The sequence below is a fragment of the Carettochelys insculpta genome, chromosome 5 (genome assembly GCF_033958435.1).
Source record: "Carettochelys insculpta isolate YL-2023 chromosome 5, ASM3395843v1, whole genome shotgun sequence".
Lineage (NCBI taxonomy): Eukaryota > Metazoa > Chordata > Testudines > Carettochelyidae > Carettochelys > Carettochelys insculpta.
In genome coordinates, this window is record NC_134141.1 from 48,947,642 (window position 1) to 48,971,833 (window position 24,192).

Here is a 24,192-nt window from a genome sequence, read left to right on the forward strand (position 1 = left end):
TAACATTTTTTCACAATTATTTAAGTAACACTCTACATTATTTTGATCTTCAAAATTAGTAAGGTTGAAGAAACTGAATCAATTTTTTTAAAACTTAGAAACCACTTGTGTGCAGTAAGCTGAAATGTTTTTTACTATTTGTAATAAATTCAACATGTTTGTTATTTGTCCAACTTAAAACTTTCAAAAATTACTCATGCAAAATGTATTAATTGTTTGAATTATATATGATTCAGAAAACAGTTTTGAAGGAAGTGCCTGAGGATATTTGAGCTGGTTTGGTTGGTTAAGCTTGGAGAAACAGTATTGTATGTTGATATCTTACAGGGTCATATTGTACTGCATGTACATAAAGTGAGAAAACAATTTCTGATAAATTATTTGAAACTTTAATGTTGAGTTAGTCATGTCTTTTAGCAGTTTAATTATGATTATAAAATACAGAAATCATGTGTCTGATTAATCCATAGGCTAGATACTTGTTTTTGTTCTGATGTCTTAATTTAGGAAAAGCAAGTCCAATTGAGTTTACTAGTTCTAATGCAAACCGTTATATTGTGAGGGTGTTTTTAATTGCTTCAGTAAACGTGTTTGGTAAAATGCTAGTAGTTTAAAAGTTTTCATTAACTCCTATTTATAGACTGCTTGATCTAAAATTTTCTGAATTATATTTGCTCTGGTCACAATTTTGGCTTCATAAAACTTTTTTGGGTATCTTCATTGCTTGATGTTTATTTCCAAATCCTGGTTCTTTGGCTGGCTGGCTGGCTCCTGTCAAAAACTGTTTGTGTAACTTCTCTAAAGTTCTTAAATAGAATGAAATAAAGCATGTCAGATTTCTCAAGTATTCTAAAGCATCTTGTATTGAGTGTCTGCATAAATTTACTGCCTTTTTAGTTGCATAATTTTTTTTCCCCACATGTTTGCAAGGGTGAACTTGCTAGATGATGAAACTGTTGTTTGTCTTGTTTTCCTCCCCCTTTGGTAACTCTTAATCCTACTTTTCTTTTGCTTACCTAGTATGTCTTATTCTAAAGGATCACAAGTGCAAAATCATACGAAGTCTTATACGTTACTTAAATATATCCAGTTGTTTAAATGGAAAGCATCAGTCCTAAACAGCTCAGAACTTCAGAGAATACTGTGTTTAGTTTAAGGGACAGGGGACCATAGGTGGGCAGAATGTAATTATCCAAATTGGAATTTTTCAAGATAGTGTGGTTCATGTATCTGTTCAGGCTCTGTTGGCCTTTGGGGGTTTATTAGCAGCAAAACTGTACTGATGCAGCTGTCCCACTGAAAGATCTCTTGTGGGTTTACTTATATCAATGAGAGTGAACTCTCCCCTAAGAAGCAGTGGTAACTATGTTAGTATAAGAAGCTGATGTGCTGTGTTCACCACCACTTATGCTAACAAAACTTACGTTGCTCAGGACTCAGGGGTTTTTCATGCCCCTTAGCAACATAAGTTTTGCCAATATAAGTGGTAGTAGAGATAGGGATATGGCTTTAGATTCAGAGTAAAATTATGACTTTGAAAGCTTAGTGGGAAAAAAAACTTGAAACATGTTTTAGTTAATAGCTTATTATGTTTTAAAACAAAATCAATGTACTTGTTTGACTACTTACGAAAATGACAAATATGTAACTTTATAACTGTTTTTATACATGTCTATTTTAGCCCACCAAGTCATAAAATCATAGTAAATGGCAAGGAACTCATAAATTTTGCATCATTTAACTTTCTTGGACTTTTGGATAATGAACGAGTGAAGGTAAGTGGAATCGGTGATTGCACATAAGTCATATACAAAGGGATATTTTAAAAATTGCTATTGCATTTTACATTGATCTTGCATATGACTTCAAAAATATGTGACCATCACAAACACTTAGCAGAACCTTCAACCAAGTGCATTCACGCCATCTCTTATGCCTGGCTCTGTGGATAACTTATCAGACTTTAAGCAAGTCACTTCATCGCTGCTTACATTTCTTTATTTTTAACGATAGGCTCTTTATATACCTACTTCATAGGAGTTATCAAAATTAAAACATTTAGCACTTCCACATAGACATGTTCAAAGCCATGTGCACATACTAGGTGCTCTTACGTGAGGTGTCTCCACATCTGCAGTCCTGTAATAAGATAAAATAAATGGATTGCAAGTAAGTTGTGTTGTGCTGTGGTAACTTCCAGTGTATTTTGGAGGTGTGACATTAATTGGTGAAACTTTAATCAACATTTTAAATATGACAGTATTTGCATTGTTTTAGTTAGTGTGTACAGTAATCCCCCGGTATGCGTGATTTTGATTTGCACTGAACTCGCATGAACATGAGTTAGATGCAGATTGAGGGTGCTCCAGCCCCTCAGCTGGGGGAAGCAGGGGAGAAGTCCCACTGCAGTGGCTGCTGCCCACCAGGCGACCCCTGCTTCCCCCACCTGGGGAGAAGGTGCATCGTTTGCCAGGCTCCATCAGCTGGAGGAGCCCAGTGGGCAGAGAGCTGCTGGGAGAAACTGCACCACTGCCTCTGTCTGCCTACCATGACATGGCTTCTCCCCATCTGGCGGAGCCAGGGAGAAGCTGCATGGGGCAAGGATGCCACTTAGTTCCTGCTCCCTGCCACTCTGAGATCTCCCCTGACTTGCACAAAATTTGAGTTATGCAGAAGGCAACCCCTGCATAACTTGGGGTCTCCTTTATTTTAAGAAGTGCACGGGGGAGGAGGGTTGGGAGGGATTCATTTTCTTACCAAAAAGGCACTGATATGTAAGGGTATGATTTGGTGATAGAGGTCTGTGACTTCTGTGGCTTCAGCCTCAGATGATGTTCTGGCTTGAGCCCCAGTGGCAGAGCTTGGGCTTAGGAGTCAGCCCTGATGTGACCACTCCATGGTTTTTTACCATGACTGTTCCATGTATTTTGTCTTACTTTACTGAGACACAATACTGTGCATAACTGTGTTCAATTTTGAGGCATTAGCTTTTAGAAGGGCAACTCTCTATATGGAAGTTCTTCTAAAGTTTGGATTAAATGAGCTTTTTCCCCTTTCTTGATTATCTTTGTTTTTATATGAGCTATGTCGAAATAGGTGCTATTCATTATAAAATGAGATTTACCTGATTCAAAATTATCCTGAAATAGTAGTTGTGTTGTGTAGATGCTAGGATAGTTATTTCATAATAAAGACTGTGTAGGCCTACCCTTAGTTTCTTTCTGTGAAGAAATAAAGAACAAAGGAAATAATACTCTTCTGAGGTGGTGGAATATAAAGTTCCATTCATTTAGACAGTCCCAATATGAGCTAATATTTCAATAGGTAAGAGTACATATACCATTGGTCAATTTGTAAAGTTATGTTAGTACCTACAAAGTACTCTTTCCATCAATTTAGTGTAATTGTACGGTAAACTAAGGTAAAATGCCTGATTAAAATACTTCTCCTTGGCATTTAGCTTTTGATTTTATGGCTATATAAATTACATGGGACAAGAATAGCAATATTGACAATTATGTAAAACTGACTATGTGAATTGTGCAGAGTATGTTAATGTAGAAATAAGTAGAATATTATTTCTTGTTTGATTTCATTAAAGAATGCAGCCCAGGCATCTTTATCAAAGTACGGAGTTGGCACTTGTGGCCCCAGAGGGTTTTATGGCACTTTTGGTAAGTAGAACTTTGTTTCTGTTATTTGTTGTTAACATGCTTTTAATTCATGTTATTTTAAAGGTTTTCATATTGGGGAGGGCAAATATTTCCAAAATACATACTCTCTGTGCACAGTCTTGATTTCTCAGTGCAGGGAACGGCTGGTCCACAACAGACCATTTGGTATGGTTGCTAATGATCTGTGGTGCCCATCGCTGCTAAAATTAAATGCTTAAACAGAAGGTGCTCCTCTTATAATCCATCTAACCAAGATCCATTAGCTACATCTTTATACTGAATTTGATCTGTTGACATCAGGGCACCATAGAATGTGGATAAACTAGAGTCTAGATAAGTACAATGAAATGATAATGAGTTGGAGTCTAAAATAGGAAGTAGACACAAACCAATCAAGACTGAGACATATCTGCGTTACAATATTTAATAAAATTAGCTATTTTTGTTACTACTGCTGACTACCCAGGTTCATTTAATTAACGTTGATTATAAAATGCATGCGTTATTTAATGACACACATACAGTTTAGCTTGTATTTACCTTAACTCATAGGTATAGTATTTAATTAGACTTCTCCTAGATCAGAGGGTGATAGATCTAGGACATGTGATTTAGTCCTTGTCCTATATACTAGGTGAAACTGCCTTCTGATATATGCAATTGCTAACAGTAAGGTTACGTAGAAATTACTTGCCGAGTAAATTGATAAGTGTACTTTTCTTTTTGCAGAAGCTTTCTTATGTTTTAGAATTTCCCTTGCTTACAGTGCTGTGGAATTTACCACAAGAGGGCAGTCTGACTTCTGTATATTTTAAAAGTCTAATGATGAATTTTGGTGTCTTATTTGTATAATATTTTATTGAGAATAAAATATCCTCTGCAAGAAACATTAAAACTGTTTTGCTGGAATGAGATGGATAGGAGAAGATAGTTACAGGCTTAAATTTTTTTGGCTTATCTTTTTGTGAGTGTTTACAGCACTCCTTAGGAGTCATGGTCTCCTTGTTTTTAACCCAAATGGTTGTAGAGCGCTCACTTGGTGCCAACCATACATTAGATTTTTCCAGAAGGCTGTCCTTATATATTTCATTTAGTCTTAGCAACCTGATTTAGTGGTCAGGCAATCATGAAATGTTTTATCAATTTTAAACCCATGAGGTATCTGTTAGAACAAGGTTGTTTACATTCTGAGTGTGTTTTCAAATACCACAACCTGTATTCTCTCTGTACATTCTTGGGGAGGTACTCCAGCTGTCTCCATTTGGAAGATGTTGGTCAGTGTAGGTTGGAAGTGCCAGAAATAGCAAAGGTGTTGAGGTTAAAAATGTAATTTTGAAACTGAAAGCCAATGCTTTGTACCAGTAATATTCTAGGCAAATTGGGACCCTAAACTGAGGCTTTCGGCTCCTAAAATACTGAAAAGTGGATAAAATTGAACCAGGTCCTGCGGATAAGTGGTAGGATCTATTCTATGCAAAGAATAATATGAACATATAAATTGAGTAAATGTACGCTTCTGGGGAATGGTGTGGAGATCACTGGTCAAAGCCACAGTCTTGGTGCAATTTTTGTTTTTCTTCTCTTAAATAGGAAAACCAGCATCTTTAACATTAATACTGTAACACACACTGATCTTGAAGCAATAGGATGTCTGTAGACTGCTGAATGGCTTACCTCTTCACTTCTCAGCTCGTGTGAAAACAAAACAATGCGGCATGACCTTCAGTGCTCTGTTAGGCAATTATATTGGGTTGTCATCCCGTCCCCCCCGTCCCCCCACCCCCCGGTAAGCTAGGATGGACAAAAATTAAGCCGGGCAGGATTTAGTAGCTTGCTGGAAGTTACATTGCTTGGTACTGTTTGCTCTGCAGTAGCACCTTGGAACCCCAGTTATGGACTCATTACACTAGTCACACAGTACAGAAAGGCATCCTTGCACCCATGGTGTTTACAATCCTAGTGTAAGGAAATTCACATTGCTGTTCTGAGTGCACAAACATACTAGTTCTACATATGTGGAATTCTTTACAATATGTCAGTGTTATGGTTTGACATCTATTAGAACTTCAGATGTTTAGTTCTGACAAACACCAATCAGAGCCCTCAAGGATGGAGTCATCAGCTTTGTTTAGTGATTAATTTATTGTTAAAATGTTACTGCAGATAAACAATTATACTGTTCCTTAGCAATTCCTCTTTCAGTAGGTGGCTTTGTTACATTTTTGAGTATAAACTGCTAAGCCATTTTGCAACAAAAGCAGATCAATTTAACTCAGGAATTTTGAATTTTTGCAGATGTACACTTGGAGTTGGAAGATCGACTAGCAAAATTTATGAGGACAGAGGAATCTATTATATACTCATATGGATTTGCCACAATTGCCAGTGCTATACCAGCATATTCAAAGAGAGGGGACATAGTGTTTGTGTAAGTAAGCCTTACCATTTCAGCGATCCCAGAGTAAAATTTATGTTTGAGTTTGGGGAAGGAAATGTTACTCAAAACTGGAAGAACTCCTTGATTTTGTGTTTCAAAGTCTGGTATTCACTAGTCAAATAACTGCATCTCCACATACTTGTACATTTAATGCTCAGCTGTTCCTGAGAACTGTACAGTGCGGTTTAGGAGGAGTAGAAAGATGGCTGTTTGTGATGGCTGTGTTTTAGACAGTTCCCTGACTTAAAGTAGAACATCTTGAAATTCACTTCAGCTTGCCTTGCCTACTGGTGAACAAACTAGATGGTAGTGGGGATGGGAAGTCTGAAATTGACTCTGTGCTATGCTGGGATGATCTTAAATGTGGCATAACCAACTCTGGCAGAGCCAATTCAGGTGGCTTTGTAATGTGCAGCTGACAAGAACAGAGAGGAAAATTGGGACATATTTGCTAAAATTGAATGCCTACAAGAAATAGACCTCATATAAATCATTTTAAGCTTGATTAGGATTTTGAAAAGCTGAATTAAAATGGAATTTTTTTAGTCTGACTTTATTAAAGTAGAACCATTTTCTAGAGCAATTTAGTCTTGTTTATATATCGGTATTTTAACATATAGGCTTATCAATGGGACTGAAACGCCTATGTCTTGTTCTTCAGACCAAATGTTCAAGCTTTCATTTGTTGCAGTTGCCCCAAAAAATTTCTTTGGGAGTGATTTGTTACCCAAGAAGAGAGAACCGAGTTCCTTTGTGCGCAAGGGATAGCAAGGGTGTAATGGTTAATTTTTCTTTATCAGCTATTGTATAGTGATGTTGGAAGCTAATTTTGAGATGGACAGCCATTTCTGCATTGCCTGCAATGCGCTGTTTTCTTCCTTCTGGCAATATCAGGGAGAAAGGCCAGCCCAGATAATCACTTGTGTCAAAATCCTGAATTTGTCTGTGAAAAGTGAGATTCCTAGGTGCATGCTCTGAGAGAGTAGGGCAGTGGTGAGCAGTCTGCAGGTCACATGGGGCCTACTTGGGCTCCACCTGTGTTCCACAGTCCACCCAGCTGCCTTCCTCCCCCACACTCCTCTTGCTCACTGAAGCCCCTCATGTCCTGTGGCTCCCTCTGGAGCCACAAATTGCTTGTATCAGAAGGGTAGCCATGTTAGTCTGTTGCTTTGAGAACAACAAGAAGTCTTGTGGCACCTTATAGACTAACATATTTTGGAGCATAAGCTTTCGTGGGCAAAGACCCACTTCATCAGATGCATGAGTGGAGGCTGGTGGTTTCAGAGGGGCATTTAAAGAATGGGGTCCCAGAAAAAAGGAGGGCCAGAGCTGACGAGGGCTATCAGCAAGGTGGAAATGACCCATTGTCAATAATAGGTATCAAAAGAGGAAAAAATAAGTTAAATCAGACAGGGGGATATGAGCCATTGTCAGAGTCTAATGGGGAGATCTTAATACCCAGAGCAGAGAAGCTGCCTTTGTAAGCTGCGAGCCATTCCCAGTCTCTGTTTAATCCTTGGTTGATTGCTCGATTTGTGCTCTGTCCCTCTCTTCCTCCCTCCCTCCCAGAGCTGGAATACCACAAATCAGCAGTTTGCAGCATTCTAGATCTTGGGAATAAGGGTGATGAGTGGGGGCATAGTTCAAATCAGGCAATTTGCACCTCATCTGAAATTGCTGAGGGGGAGGCATAGGAAGCAGAGCAGGGTGAGGCTCCAGTGGTCTGGGGTGCAATCGGTTTGTCGGGGAGGAGGGCACACAGGGAGACCACAGAGCCACAGGTGGACTCCAGTGGGATGTGGGCTGCTGCAGTCCAGTGTGGTGAAATGAAGCCACTCATTCATGGTTGTCCATCACTGTAGTAGGGCCATGAGTTACCTTATACTGAGATGTTCAGGTCCTCTGCATACCTAAATGTGACTAATGTTAATCTCTGAAACAACTATGCCCGTGTCACATGGTATTAAGATAGAATGGCGCAGCTTAAGGTCAAGCTTTCTGAGTCATCCTGAAGAGACTTGAATGTTTCTTTTGGTTACCTTGTGACATTTCAAGCTGCATTTACCTATGTTGCATTATGGCAGTCACCTTTTTTGTTTTATTTGTAATTAGGAAAGTTTAAGAGGTTGTATCACAAACTTAATTTCTGATAGAAACTTACAAAATTATTGCAGATCACCATTCTGGGGTGTGTTGTACAGACAAATAGGATTACTTCAAGTAATCAGTAATAGTTATTCTTTTTAAGAAACAAAACCAACTTTAAGTTTGAAAATGTAGTTCCACTCTAAAACACAGTTAACACTTTTAAAAAGTAATCAATTCCATGCCTAAATTCCTGTGTTAATTTCCACCTAAAACTTACCCATCTTTAGAAGAAATAATTTTTAGTTTGGGCTGGCACCTTTCTAATTTCAGAAAAGTGAGCCCCCAGCTGTCTCTTCACCATCTCTCATTTGCTTATTTTCCCTGGCCTGGATCAGGGAGTTGGGGTGTGAGAGAGGGTGAGGCTGAGGAGGAGGGGTTTGGGTTAGAAGAAGGCTGTTGGTTGGGCAGGTGGGGCCAAGTGGTTCAGAGTGTAAGAGGAGGCTCCAAGTTGGGGCAGGAGACTGGGGTGTAGAAAGGGCTTCAGGGGGATCTTTGGGGCTCCTGGGAAGCATCAGCATGTCCCTCTAGCTTCTGGGGGGTTGGGGTGGGAGGGCACCCCAGAGCCCCTGACCTCACTGCAGCCACCACCCTTATGAGCAGGGGCAGCACATGGAGCTCCACTGGCTGTCCCTCTGCCTGGGAGCCTACAGGCTTATTGGTGATTTCACATATATTCTTGCTATGGGTAAATTTAACTAGTTAATGGAAATCTTTGCAAACTATTGTATTAAATATGCTGACAGTTTATGGTTACAGTCGGATTACCTTACTGTCAATTAAAATGAGGTGATGACAATCTGACAAGTACATATTGCAATAGTATCAAGAGGAGTTGACAAAATTGGTGTCAAATGTCTCTTAAAAAATCAAAACACTTCAAAGTAATAAAGAGAAAATGCTTTCTTTTGGGAGTTAGTAAATCTTGCCTCTCCTATCATGCAAAATTCTTCTGCACCCAGAAAGGTACAATAGAAAGGTTGTGCTGGATAAACAGAAAATGCTTAGATGTAACTCAAAAAGAAAAGCAGACCATTTTTATGAGAAAATAGACTGTAGTTAGGTTATTTTCTGCAACCATTTGTATCCATGTTAAAAAAAAAATAGCAGCACACTCATTGGTAAAGCTGCATTCCCTAATGTGTTTCCCTTGATGTTGTAACAAAACCTGCAGTTTATGTATTCACATTTTAAATTAAAGCTAATTAAATTTTCCTGTATTTGAGTGGCCAGGATATTTTCAAGCTTGATGTTCTGAATTCATACATATTTAATGCCTATGAACTTATATTTTTAGTTCTTTTTCATTAAGGCTGTAGCTGTACTGTATAGTCACAGAGAGGTAGCTGTGTTGGGCTGCAGCATAACAAAACAAAAAAAGCAGTCATGTTGCACTCTAAAGACTAGCAGAATAATTTATTAAATGATGAGCTTTCTTGGGACAGAAGTGGGTCAAAAAGCTCATTACCTAATAAATTATTTTGTTAGTCTTTAAAGTGCTGCATGAAAAGAAAAAAAGCAGTCTACACTATGAGAAATCTTAAAAAAAGCCATGCTAATGGCCATTTCGAAGAATACTAATGAGGCTCTGAAATGCATATTCAGCACCTCTTAGCATGCTGCTGGCTGCGGCACTTCAAAACTGCCATTTTTCGCTCCCCCGCCCCCAGCTTGTCTAGACAGGGGATCCTTTTTGAAAGGACCCCGCCAACTTTGAAATCCCCTTATTCCTACCTGCTGATACGAATACGTGGATTTCAAAGTTGGTGGGGTCCTATCAGAAAGGACCTCCATATGGATGAGCCGCGCGGGAGCAAAAAGTGGCAATTTTGAAGTACCACGGCCAGCAGCATGCTAATGAGGTGCTGAATATGCATTTGAGCAGCTCATTAGTATTCTTCGAAATGGCCATTAGCATGGCTGTTTCGAAGATTTCTCATATCTTAGACGTAGCCTATATGTATAGGTACACTTTTGCAGTGAGAGTGAGGCTGTGTATTTTTCACGGCTGTTAGGAAGGGAGAGGCACTGGCAAGGGAGAGGCACTGCTTTAATGTGAGTTAAGCACAGCTCAAAATCTTGCTCCCCAGCCCTGCCCACGCACAGCTCTGGCTCAACCCCCAGTTTTGCATGCAGCTCTGGCTCAGACCCTCTCTCTCCCCTTCCCGCCCCCCTCCCAACCCAGTTCAAACCCACCACAGCCCAGCTCATCTCCCAAGGATGGCTCTGGCTCACTACCCCTACATGTGGCTCTTGCTCAACCCCTGGCCCAGTTCAGACCACCTGCTTCATGGCTCTGGTTCAGCCCCTGCATGCCAGTGCAACTGCCTTCCCTACACATGGCTCCTGCTCAACTCCACCACCCTGCCATCCCTCAGCCCTAACCCACCCCAAGCTTGACCCTCCCCCACCCCCCCGCCATGGCCCCAACCCACTGCCAGCTTAACCCTCTCCAGCTGCCCCCACAACCCCAGGACTTAACTTTCAAAAGGAGTTCCAGGTGCTCCTGCTGCTTCCCCAGCTGTAGAATGTGCATTCTGCCAGGGGAAAAGCTGACCACCCTGACTTACGTGAAATTCGAGGTATGTGAGGGTGCATGGGAACGCAACCCTCGTGTAAATCAAGGCACTACTGTACATCTATTTATGGTTTTGTATGGAAAAAGTCAACCTTATTTGGAAACAAGAAAATATTAGTATGGCTTCTGTGCTTTGGCTCTTTAGAGATGCCCTCCAAAGTATACGTTTCTGGCTACAGTGTAAAGATGTCACCACAGAGGGTAGGAGGGTTTAGTAACCAATTTTAAATTAATAAAAATTCCATGTAATAACCTATAAAGTACACAGGACAGTTTTTAAAAGCAAAACAGACCTCCTATGCTGTTCTTTAAAAGTGATTAACAAATCAAGTATTCTGTGTTTACAGAGATGAAGCTGCCTGCTTTGCTATTCAGAAAGGATTACAGGCATCTCGGAGTAACATTAAGTTATTTAAGCATAATGATATGGCTGACCTTGAACGACTTTTGAAAGAGCAAGAAATTGAAGATCAAAAGGTAACATTTGTCTATAGTCTTTTTTTCCTTGAGTAGGTTGCATATTTGAGTTCAGTATTCGCCATTGCTGTTTGTTTTGTATAAATCACTGCTGAAACCTTAATTTTGTTTACATAGTTGAAAAGGGATTTGTCTGTTTATGTTCTTTGCCATGATTGCGTTGGCAAGAGTAGGTGATGGAGGTCATCACTAAGGCCATGTCTACTGTGTCTGACATGTGCCCGCTATTGTGAAAATTTTCCGAAATAATGGGAGCACTGTTTCAGCATCCCTGTAGTCCTCATTGTAGGAGGAGTAAGGATGTTTCAAAATAGTGCATTATTTCAACATTTGGCACTGTTTCAACAGTGCTAAATACTGAAATAGCCTATTTCAAGTTTGTTGTGTAGACATCACCTAAGGGCTTGTGATTTAAACAGGTTTTTGTATCCATACACTTTATTTCGAAAACTGTGTAATTGCTCACCATCTTAGGGATGGCACTAATTATCTATCTCAGTTTGTAGATAGCTATAAGCAACTCAGCACCCAAACTGCTGAACCAACCCTAACTTTATAAATAAATAATTATGGACCAGGACTATACAAGAAGCGAGATTTCATCATCATATTTGGCTCCAGCAGTATTTAGATATAAAAAGCATTTTAGGGGGAAAAAAAAAAAAGAGGAGAATCTCATGTAATATTGTAAAGCTTCTGTAAGGCATTTGACTTGATCTGTGTGGCTTTTTAATTAAGAAAATAGAGCAATGCAGAATTAACATGGGGCATACACCATGTTTAAAAAATGGTTCATAGTTCTCAGCATGCAACTGTAAATGGGAAATCCATTAAGCAGATATCTCCAGAAACCACAAAGGTCCGTTCTTGGTCCTATGTTTGTAACTTTTTCAAATCCATAGTCTGGAAGCATATATAACAAAGTTTGCAGATGATACCTAGATTGGGAGAGTAGTAAATAATGAAGAGGACACATAAATGATAAAAAAGCAACATGGATTGCTTGGGAAGCTGGAGCCAGGCAAACAGTGCATTTCAACACAATCAAATATAATGTCCTGTATCCATGAAGAAAGAATGCAGTCTGTGCTTACGGGATGAGCGACTCCACGCTGAGACGCCGAGACAATGAAAGAGACAGAGACTCCTTGTGGATATTCAGCTGAACGTTAGTTTCCTGTGTGATTCTGTGACTTAGAGCTAATGCAATCCTAGGCTGTATAAATGGAGAGATCATGAGTAGGAGAATAGAGCTGGGGTTTTCAACCTGTATGCCATGAGAACTAAGCATGCAGTAAAATTTTGTCAGTTTCCCCTTGCTGTGGCTCTTCACAGAGTCACCATAAGGGCAAATGCTGATCTCGCAGTACCCAGTTCGCACTGGGAGGCAGCTAAATGCTGCATCCTGGCTTCAACCAGCTGACAGGGAGGGGAGCCTGGATTCAGGGGTTACTCATTTAGTCAACATATGTAGCATGGTATTTAGCAGATTTTGAAAATGTGTAATGATGTGAAGGAGAAGTTCTACACCCAACTGGACACAGTCCTGAAAGACATACCCAAAGAAAAGATGATTCTCTTGGGGGATTTCAGTGCCAGGGTTGGACGAGGTGTGGATCCCTGGCAGACTACCATTGGGAAAGGAGTCGGCAAAAGCAACTCCAGTGGAGTTGTCCTCCTTACAGAATGTGCGGATCATGAGCTTGTCATCATGAACACCCTGTTCCGCCTGAAATACAAATTTAAGACCTCATGGCAACATCCTTGGCACCTCATAGACTGACATCGTGTGCACCCAGGGTCAACATGATGTCCTCATGTGCAATGACTAGTGCTGATGACTGCTGGACTGATCATTGTCTTATTCAGTCCACAATGGCAATTTGTGTTGTCACCAAGTGGAGAAGTCAGAGGAAGCTGATCTGACAAAAGATCAATGTACAAGGCTTGAAGGACCCCATCAGACAACGTGACTTCCAGATGGCACTCAAAAGGAAGCTGCTGACAATACACACCGAAGATGTGGAAGAACACTGATGTCAATTGACAAATGCTATCGTTGGAGCTTGTGGGGAAACCATTGGTTACCAAACCAGGAAGCATCAGGACTGATTTGAGAAGGATGGGGAAATTGAATCCTTGATTGAGGCAAAAAGGAAAGACTTTAGGGCCTGGTAAAGCATCATGAATTTCACGATGAAGAGAGAAGTACGTGCCAAGGCAGAAGTGCAAGGTTAAACAAGTACTTAGAGAAACCAGTAGTGGACTGAGAAGGCATCACATCCAGCATCTCACAGGCATCAATGATACAAGAGATTTTCTTCAGTGATACCAAAGCCATTTATGGACTGAGAAACCCTGGAATCAATCCCCTGAGATCAAAGGATGGTACCCAACTCTTGAAAGACAATGAAGCCATTACTTCTCACTGGAGGGAACACTATAATGAGCTCTTGAACCACCTCTCTACCATGGTTCTAGAATCCCTTGACCAAATCTCTCGGAACTACTTAAATATCATCTTGCAACACTTCCTACTTTGAGTGAGGTCCAAGCTGCTCTTAAAGCAATGAAGTGCAACAAGGCAACCGGACTAGATGGAATCCTCACCAAAGTCTTCAAAGAAGGTGGGCCAGAGCTCCACAAACAGCTCCACTTTCTGATTCTCAAGATCTGGGGTTAGGGAGTAGATGCCACCAGATTTCAGAGAGACACTAATAGTCAGTCTTTTCAAGATGAGCTAGAAGTTGGAATGTGGAAATTATCATGGCACCTTCCTCCTGGCAAAGGCAGGGAAGACCTTAGCTTGAATTCTTGCAAACCAACTCCTGCCACCCTCAGAAGAAATTCTCCCAGAATCCCAGTGTGGCTTCCGATCATCCCAAGGAACAGCGGATATGATCTTCTCTGCCCAGCAACTGCAAGAAAAATGTTGTGAACACAACCAATCCTTATGAATTTCATCGACCTGACCTAAACATTTGACTCCGTCTATTGTAGCGCCCTGTGGAACATTCTCTCAACAACTGGCTGCCCCAAAACACGTATTAGCACTTTAAGGCTGCTTCACGACAGCATGACTGCTACAGTATTGAGCAACAACAGATCCCAAAGCGACCCCTTTGAGGTCAAAACAGGAGTCGAGCAAGGTTGCATCTTTGCCCCATCGCTGTTCTGCATCTTCATTGTCATGACGCTTTGTCTCATTTGATGGCAAGTTTCTCGATGGTGTAAAGATTGTCTATAGAATGAATGGGAAGCTTTTCAATCTCAGGAGACTGAAAGCTAGAAGCAGGACTTCCACAGTCTCAATCATGGAGCTTCAGTATGTGGCTCACAATATGATAGCTTGCTCTTTCTGCCACAGCCCTTTGGACCATCTTAAGTGCCTTTGCTGAAGCATATCTGACTCTCTGCCTCACACTGAACATCAAAAAGACCAAGGTGCTCCAGCAGCCTTCACTAACTGAACAGCATCATGCACCTTCTATTGAAGTCAGTGGAGAGCTGCTGGAAAATGTGGAGCACTTCTCGTGCCTTGGAAGTCATCTTTCCACTAAAGTTAACATTGATACAGAAATCCAGCATCATCTGACCTGTACAAGCTCTGCTTTTGCCCGCCTGAGACAAAGGGTCTTTGAGAACCAGAGCATCTGCCCCAAGACGAAGCTCCTTGTACACTGTGCAGTGGTTGTTTCAACACTACTATATGCATGTGAATCCTGGACAACATACAAATGTCGTTTGAAGGCACTTGAACAATATCAATGCTGCCTCAGGAGAATCCTAACTATCTCTGGGGAGAATAGGGACACGACCAGTAGTGTCCTGGAAGAGTCAAACATGGCCAGCATTGAAGTCATTATCATTCAGCAACAACTTTATTGGACTGATCGTGTGGTTTGGATGTCTGAGCAGCACCTCACAAAACAGATTCTGTCCTCCCAATTAGAGGAGAGACAGAGGGGTGTTGGGGGCTAGCAGAAGCGATAAAGGACATGCTTGAAGGCCCACATGAAAAAGTGCAGCATCAGCATCAGCACTTGGGAGAACCTTGCCCAAGACTGTGTCCAGTAGAGAATGGTAATCCATGAGGGGGTGGTGCAATTTTGAGGGGTCCTGCTGCAGTGCAGACGAGGAGAAGAAGAGTGTCAAAAACTGTCCTGCGTCCCTCCAACAGCTATTAATACCTGCCTCTTCTGTGATAAGATCTGTGGCTCCAGCATTGGGTTGATCAACCATCAACAAACTCACAAATAGGAGAGTGACATGAAGACCTACTTGTTATCGAGAAACCACGAAGAATGAAACAGTCATGCATTTGATTCTTGTTTAGCTTGTTCTATAGTTAGCTATGTTGCAAACCTCTCTTAAGACTGTAACCATAGTAAATGTAAGTAAATCAGGTGTTTATGAGCAATCGATTGAGCTGAAAAAAGTGGGTGTGCTGTGAAATTGTTTCTCATTGAACTGTGCTGTTTCTGAAAAGATTGGGAACCACTGGAATAGAGGATATATAGGCTGACTCTTAGCATGGGTATGACCACAGCTGGAATGCTATCCAGTTTTGATTTATGCAATTCCAGGAGGATGTGATAACTTGTAAAGGATTCAGAAAAGGGCCAGGAAAATTATTTGAAGAATTGGAAAACATGCCTTATAGACAAGACTTGAGCAGTTTGACCCGTTTAGCTTATCAAAGAGGAAATTTAAAGGGTAACTTGATCAGCCAATAAGTAACTATACAGGGAACAGAATTTCAATAGGAGGGTTCTTCAGTCGTCAGAAAAAAGTATACAAATCCTGTCTTGATGTAAGGTGCATGTTAGTAACAGTGAGCATACATATACCATTGTAGCAATCTACTGAGCATTGTAATGGAGTCATTCTTGATTTACAAATTGCCAATGATGAAGAGACATCCTAGCACCTGTGTTATGCAGGAGGTCAGACTAGATGATCATAGAAGTCCCTTCTGGCCTTGTATCCTATAAAAAAATGAGGGATGTAGCAAAAGGGCCCTTGTAATAGGATTCTGAGTTGAAACTGGCTGCAGTAATGCTACGTTGAAAAGCCATAAAGTCTTTAAACTACACTGTTTCCACTTACATAGTTGTAACAAAGAGGAAGTATGCCCTGAACGCTGCTGACAGCTAAGGGAGCATTTCTACTCTCTGCGATAGAGCCCTCTCAAAGTACACACTGCTGAATTTTATTCCCTTAACATAGGTGTGCGTTTTAGCTGGATAGTATTCAATCCCTGATTTGTTTAAACAGTAACATAGAATCTTAACTATCATACGAGACGGCAACTTAAAAAAAATTGAAGCTACATAGCCAATTAAAAGACATTTAATATGGTTATAAGAGCCAAAATACTAACTTCTAGCTGGGATATAAAAGGTTTTTTCTTAATCAAATTATCTTAATAGAAGTTTGTGGTTTTTGGTTTTTTGTTTTGGTCAAACTATTTACGTGTACTGAAACATACATTTTTCTCTGAAGAATCCTCGCAAGGCCTGTGTAACTCGAAGGTTTATTCTGGTGGAAGGGTTATATATGAATACTGGAGATGTGTGTCCTCTTCCAGAATTGGTAAGTGGTTTGAGTTTTGTTATGTGCTTTATGTACACACATTAATATTACATGGTTGAGTCCTTGAAAGTGAGGAAATGCCAGAAGCAATGCTTTGTGTGTAACCTGTTGCTTTCTCTTCATTCATGATCATATTTCTAAAGCATAATGGAATATTATATCACTTTCTGTTAGCTACAAAGTGGATTATGAATACTGCACAGATGTCAGTTCCAACTAGCAGGTTTAGAGTTTTGCTGGTTCAAAATTTTGCAGTTCTGTAATAAGTATCCGAGTTATAAGCAATCAAATGTTTTTGTAGACCATACCTACTTACTAAGTTTACACTAAAGTGTTTTTAGTTTAAAAATTGAGGCTAGAAATATTGAAATCAGTATGCTTGTCTCCAGGGAGCATAACCTAATTAAATTGTGTACACATCTGTTTCTGGTGATAAAAGAGAGAGTGCTATGAATATTTTTGCATAATATTTTAAAGTATTTTAACTTGTTAAAAAGAAAATACAAGCTAGATCTCATACATGATCTAGATCTAAAATACACAAAATAGCTGAGTGGGATTGACAGTTTTATGTTGGTGAACTGCTCTATAAGATCTTTAATGGAACTGTTCATCTTTTGTACACGTGGCTTGTAATTACTTGGCAAAGAAATGTCAGTAATGACTGCTCTGTGTCATTGCAGATAAAATTGAAGTATAAATATAAAGTGAGGATTTTTTTGGAGGAAAGTCTTTCCTTTGGGGTCCTCGGAGAACATGGACGAGGTGTTACAGAACACTTTGGAATAAATGTAAGTGCCAGGCTTTGTGTGTGTGTGTGTATGCACGTACACTCTTTCTTCTTGGGCAAGGTCTGGTGCTTGTTTTCCTGGGTATGTTTTCGGCAATAGCAGTACTACAAATCTTTAAAAGTATTCATCTTTGTATGGTAGGAATTGTAAGTCTATCTGTCTATCCAATTATTATACTGAACTTTTTTGTTTAATAGAAGATACTGACACTTATTTTTTAAATAGCAGCTTTGAGGATTAGTGGTGTTGGCACTGTTACCCTTTATAAGACCTCTTCTGTAATCTGCCACTACTGTTCACTCTGGATTTGAATTTTGCAGAATTCTCTGAAGAGTGAACTGCTTTTAGAAAAGCTTTAGTAAATACGTTTTAACTCTTGTTTAGAATGGGGAGCGAAGGGGAAGGATAGAGAAATTGAGAGAAGGTGATCTGCTATCTTTTGTCTTACTGGGACAGTGTACTTGAGGTTTACTCTGCTACCACATGTTTGGGCAGAGTCTTCAGTTAACGTAGTAATATTAACCTGCATGTGTGATCAGAGATTACTTAATTTTAAATGTGGTAGAATATTTTTGTTCCGAAACAAAATGTTCAGTGGAAAACACATTTAAAAAATAAATCCTGCTTACATGAAGGAATACTCTAGTACATGAGTATTAAGTATTACCATGCTATAGATGTGCACAACATATTGTAACTTCTCATGGATATTTGTATCATAATTTAAATGCCATTATCTATGTGTGTTAGTGTATACTCTGGCACAGCACATGTCAGAATTCAAAGATCTGAACTAGAAAGGGGGCATCTTAAAGCTAAAATCGAATGTCTCCTCGGTTAAGGTTGGAGTCTGCTTGTTACTGAAAGCGTAATTCTGTTTCACAGTTTGCTGTGTTTGAATTCCAAAAATATTTGCCGTTTTTTCCAAGATAAACTAAGTCATTCTATTTATAAATTAGGCCAAGGCACTTTTGTATTTCCTGTACCTATACTACCACAAACTCAGTTTTACATCAACACAAGAATATTCTGGTTGGGAAGATCACAAGTCCCTCTCCATATGCTGTGCCCCCCCAGTCCTCCCCCTGTCCTTCAGTGGGACACAAGATGTTTGGCAATAAGGAGTCATACATTCTACCATAGCTCTCCTCATTGTGGTGGGGTTGCCTGATGCTTGCAAATTCATCAGGTTTCTTATGCTTGGGAACACTGGTTTGGCATGACCTGTATAGTGCGGCCACAAGGGGGCCTTCGTCTCCTTAGCCATAGACTGAGGAAGGAGACGTGTACGTGAGAGGCGGTGCTTTTTCAGCAGAAGCGACTTTCACAACCTTCTGAACATCAATAATATTAAGTTCTCCTGCATTCTGTCTGAGCTCAGCATCCTTTCTTCTCTACTGTTCTTTCCTTCCTCTGCCAGTATTGCCTTCTGTGCTCCCATCTCATCTTCACTTCTCCAGCCTTTATTTCCCGCACTTTCTAGGTGCTGCATTGCACACCTCACAAAAAGGCAACTTTATTGAAACCAGTGAGTTATGGAACAGTTAGGTATTTCTAGGGTCCAAAGCTTATTCCAGTTGAGCATGTACTTAAATCACATTCAGGCCCATTGACTTTCATTGGGACAACTGACTTGCCTAAAATAGATTGTGTATGCATACAAAAGAACTTTACTGGATTGGGGCCTACACATGCATCATTTGCTTGTACATGCTACATATATTGCAATACATGAAAAGATTTACGTGAAATATATATGGATCCTTATAAACACAGTTTTAAAGCTCCTTGTTTGTGTCACTTTAACTCAGTTGTGACTGAGCTGTCTCCATTTTAATGTGAAGTTTTTGGGGAGGTGTATATGTGTATTTTGCCTGCTCTATTTTGCCTTAGTAACCATGTTCATTTTCATAATAATTGATGTATCATAAATTATCTTGAGTTGATCAAATATCACTGCATCTCCATCTACCACATTCCTCTCTTGTAATGTTTCATGTTTAACTGAATGGCAGATTGATGATATAGATCTGATTAGTGCGAACATGGAGAATTCCTTGGCATCTATTGGAGGATTTTGCTGTGGAAGATCTTTTGTTGTTGACCATCAGGTATGCCATGTATTAATTTTCAAATTGATTCAGCCTGCTATTTCAAAGGAATGACTGACTTCTATTTACAAGCTGCATCTTGATACAAAATATTTATATAGCAGTTTAGACGAGTATTATTTCAATAAGATTGTATGGAGGACTTCAACCACTGACTACTTTTGTCAAACTGGAAAGTTATCCATTGAGTGACAATTTTTCCTTAATTAAAACCAAGGACTTCGAAGATTTTTCTATGGTGTTGTAAACAAGAAAAACTGTTAAAATATTTTCAGCTTTGATTTTTTTTTTTTCATTTTCTTTAGAGATTGTCAGGTCAGGGTTACTGCTTTTCAGCCTCTCTGCCTCCCCTACTGGCTGCTGCTGCTATTGAAGCCCTCAATATCATGGAGGAGAATCCAGGTATTTTATTCTGAAAAATTGAATAGTTTGTAATATGACAGATTAGCTCTGCTCAGAGGGAAAACTGAATGAGCTCAAGATTAATGTTTGTGGAAATAATTTCCCTCACTTCCATTCCTCACCCTCTTAGTCTAGTGCTTCCTCACTTTACCCTTTCATTCTCTCTGCTCTCTTTCTGCATCTTGCATTCATTATCTCCTTTTCTCTCATTCTCTCTTTGGCTTTTCCTCCCACTCCCTCTTCTCCTAATACATCTTTCCCCTCCTCCCTTCCTTTTTTCACACAAGGTGAAAAAGAGAAGTGGAGATGGAAAGACCCAGACAAGGGAACCACTGAACACCTCATTAAAAATCTGTTATAGTTCAAACACTTGGCCTACTCATTTTGTTCCTCCTGTTTGACCAGAATGTATTAAGTTATTTTCAAGGTAAGTTAAGGGGAGACGGGGTATTTAGCTACCAAAGGTTGCAGCTATAGTTTCTTGATGCTTCATGTTGTCTTTTAACTGGCTAACACAAAGTGTTTTTAAACAGAAAATACTTCACTGGAATAGTAGACTGTGGGGCAGGAACACATTTCTCAGCTCTTGTCATTTGTCCTGTCATTTGATGATGGAAATGGTATTCCTTAGGGATAAGGATCATTGTTAGGAGATATGAAAAGGCACACAGTTTTTGTTTTTATTGTTATTTTGTTTACTAAACTTATAAATATTTTAAATATTTATTTTGGGACTTACAGAAATACAGAGCAAGAGACTGATGCGCTTTTTCTTTTTGCATAGACATTTTTCAAGTTTTACGAGAGAAATGCAAACGGATTCACAAGGCTTTACAAAGGTAAACTATTTGATTTTTTGATTAGTATCAACTTGCTAAGAATTCACAAAATATCATGAATATAATATATTCTGTAATGACATGGTTTTAATATAAATATTCTGGTAACAGTTTTTTGATAATAATGTGTTCTAGATTCAATACTTCATGTATTATAGGCAATTGATTAACTTTCAGGTAAATACATACCTGCTGCTATCATTCCAATTAAATTTCCATATCAGATTAAGGTCTCTTAAGTTATTGCAATACCTGACTGAATTTTATAATGAAGATTTAATGAAAACTGATTTTCATCAAGAGTCAAGCAATTCCATCTTTCTACTTTCTATTTCACAACAGTATTTGCTGTATCTGTATTCTTTCTGACAGCCTTTAGTGGTTAGCCTGTTAATCTAGGAAGAGGTGTTTTTCTAAGGGGTCTGATGAAGAAATGGTCAGTTCCTTAAGACTTTTGTTGTAAGATGATGTAAGTAATCCAGAACAGTCTAGTCTCCTTGAGTTGTTCATTCTTTGCCAATAAGAGTTTGAGGTCTCGCTGCCTAATTGCTTAATATGCTTAAATTTTCTTAAAACTAATAGGAAATGGCACTAAAAATTATTGAAACCTTTAACTGAGGAAAAGTGGCTGTAACAGATGTGCTACTGTTCTATAGCTTTATGTTTTTAGGTATAACTGTAGGGTCCATAAAACTTTTTCTCTTTTAGGAATTTGGCATGTAGGTAAAAGAACAGTGGACTACAGATGGGTTCTTTCTGAACCTACTGGAAGTTTTTACTGTAACATAGATGGACTGTCAGTAACAAAATCGCATTTTAAAAGAACAGCCATACTGGGTCAGAGTCAAAGGTTCATCTGTAGCCCAGTATCCTGTCTTCCAACAGAGGCTAATGCCAGACATCAGGAAGGAATGAAGAGAACAGGTTATCATCAAGTGATCAATTCCGTGTCATTCATTCATTCCCAAGTGCTGACAAAGAAATGCTAGGGACACAATCCCTGCTCATCCTGGCTAACAGCAACTGATGGACCTAACCTCCATGAATTGAACTAGATCTTCTCTGAACCCTGTTATAGTCTTGGTCTTCACAACATCCTTTGGCAAATAAATCCACCAGTTCAATCCCTATATAAATCATCCACACCTTAGATACCATGTGCAATTCCAGTTGCCCAATCTCAAAGGTACAGAGTATGGCAACAAATGCGATTAGGGGAGTAGAACAGTTTCCATATGAAAAGTTTTAAATGATTGGGACTGTTTCTCTTAGGCAAGGCTTTATTTCTAGTGGAATGCACTGGAATGGAGTTGAGGCACTTTTTTCCTGGCACCACCATTTTGGAAGCCAGCTGGGTGGCTCTGAGCCACATGTGGCTCCCATTGCTGTGGCCACTCACTCCTCCAGCTCCCTGCCTGCCATGCTGAAAGTGTAGGACTCGATTTAATTGGTTTAATGGCAAGGAGGGGGGGATGCAGCCATTAAACCAATTAGAGTTCTACTCTTTCAACATGGCAGGGTGCTGGGAGCTGCCCCTGCTGCGCTGTGAGTGGAGGGAGTCGGAGGGCTGGGGAGAGCCGTGCAGCTGCAGTGAAGAAGAGATGATGGCCAGCAGCACATGGAACTCCTGGCTAAGTAAGTGAATCCTGGGTTGGCGGGTGTGTGGCTTATGGTTACAAGGGGTTGAGCTTGGGGATGGTTGGGGACTGTGGAGGGTTAGGTCCTGGGGCAGGCCGTGTGGTTTGGGGCTGTGAGGGGGTTAGGCCATAGGGCAGGGGTGCAGTTCAGGACTGGTGGGTGGGGGGGTTAAGGCTGGGGGCAGTTTAGGGCTGTGGGGGGTTAAGCCTGGGGGCAGGAGGGGCAATTTGGGGCTGCGAGGAGGTTAAGCTTGAGGGTGGTTTGGGGCTGCACCTTATTTTCTAGGGGAGAAAAGTGCTGCTCTTATGCTGTTTAGGTTGCAGGCTTCTGTCGACAGAACATGTGTCCAGGCTGCGTATCTGTCAGCAGAGATTTGATGGTCTGGAATGTTCAGTCAACATCCCTGTATACCTTGTTCCATGAGGAAGAAGGGATGCCTCAACAGAGGGGTGGGGGAGGGGAGTTTCCAACATTTGGCCCCACGTGGACAGGCCAAATACTGTAAAAAGCATTTCCCGACAGCACTGTCAACAAAAGATACGCAAATATGTTGTGCAATTTGCATACCTTTTGCCAGCTGTTCCTGGCAATCTAGACGTAGCCTCGTCAAGGACTCAATCCCATGCTCTGGGTGTAACTAACTGCTAGAAGTTGGATCTGGATGACAGATAATGGAAATTTGAAGTGATTCTTGTTTTATTCAGTCCATCTGAAAGGTCTGTCACATGCCATTTATGGAAGGCCAGATACAGGGCTAGGCGGGTCATTTGTCTGAACCAGTATGTCCTTTCTTACGTTCTTATTCTGATTAGCACTTGATTAAATGTCTAATAGCAAAACTTGTACAGGACAATAATTTAAGTTTGGCAGTCCCAGAGAGGACCAAAAGACTTAAGCTAGTTATGGGCAACTCCATAATAAAATCCCCTGACAAATGTAAAGGGACTGTAGAAGGAATACTTTGAACTACTCTTCCATATTTCTGGATTTAAAATTAATAATCACTTTAATCACTTTAGAAATTGTGCAATGACTGCACAAGTAATGCAAGGGTAAGTCTACACAGCATAATAATTTCAAAATAGCAGTCCTTATTTCAAAATAACTATCCTGGTATGTATACAAAGCAACTGCTATTTTGAAATAATTTAGAAATAGCGGTTGACATATTTCAAAATAGGTACTATTCCTCATGCAATGAGGTTTACCAATTTCAAAATTGGGACTGTTAATACAGGGAATAGTCTCTTTTGAAATGAGCCATAATACGTCCAATGACACTTGTTCAAAATAGACTCCATGTGTGTAGGCACTGTTTGAAATACATAAATGTTATTTTGAAATGCATTTTTCACTGTCTGTGCTACATTCCCCTGTCAGAAGGGGAATGCAAATACTGCCAATTGGAAATGCAAATGAGGTTCTGATTTATGTATTGTGTGCCTCATTTGCATAATGGCAGCCACTGGCTGTTCCAGAAGTGCTGTTTTAGGGGGAAAAACTCT

General features: G+C 40.0%; 1 protein-coding gene across 1 annotated transcript in view; it reads left to right on the forward strand.

Moving 5' to 3' along the window:
- Positions 1–24,192, forward strand: part of SPTLC1 (serine palmitoyltransferase long chain base subunit 1) — a 46,962-nt gene that overhangs the window by 10,430 nt on the left and 12,340 nt on the right. Inside the window, exons 4-12 of the mRNA XM_074994154.1 lie at positions 1,682–1,775; positions 3,602–3,674; positions 5,970–6,102; positions 11,182–11,311; positions 16,817–16,906; positions 17,590–17,697; positions 19,713–19,808; positions 20,114–20,210; positions 20,995–21,049. Coding sequence (XP_074850255.1) covers positions 1,682–1,775; positions 3,602–3,674; positions 5,970–6,102; positions 11,182–11,311; positions 16,817–16,906; positions 17,590–17,697; positions 19,713–19,808; positions 20,114–20,210; positions 20,995–21,049 — 876 coding nt within the window. The remainder of the gene's footprint in view (positions 1–1,681; positions 1,776–3,601; positions 3,675–5,969; positions 6,103–11,181; positions 11,312–16,816; positions 16,907–17,589; positions 17,698–19,712; positions 19,809–20,113; positions 20,211–20,994; positions 21,050–24,192) is intronic.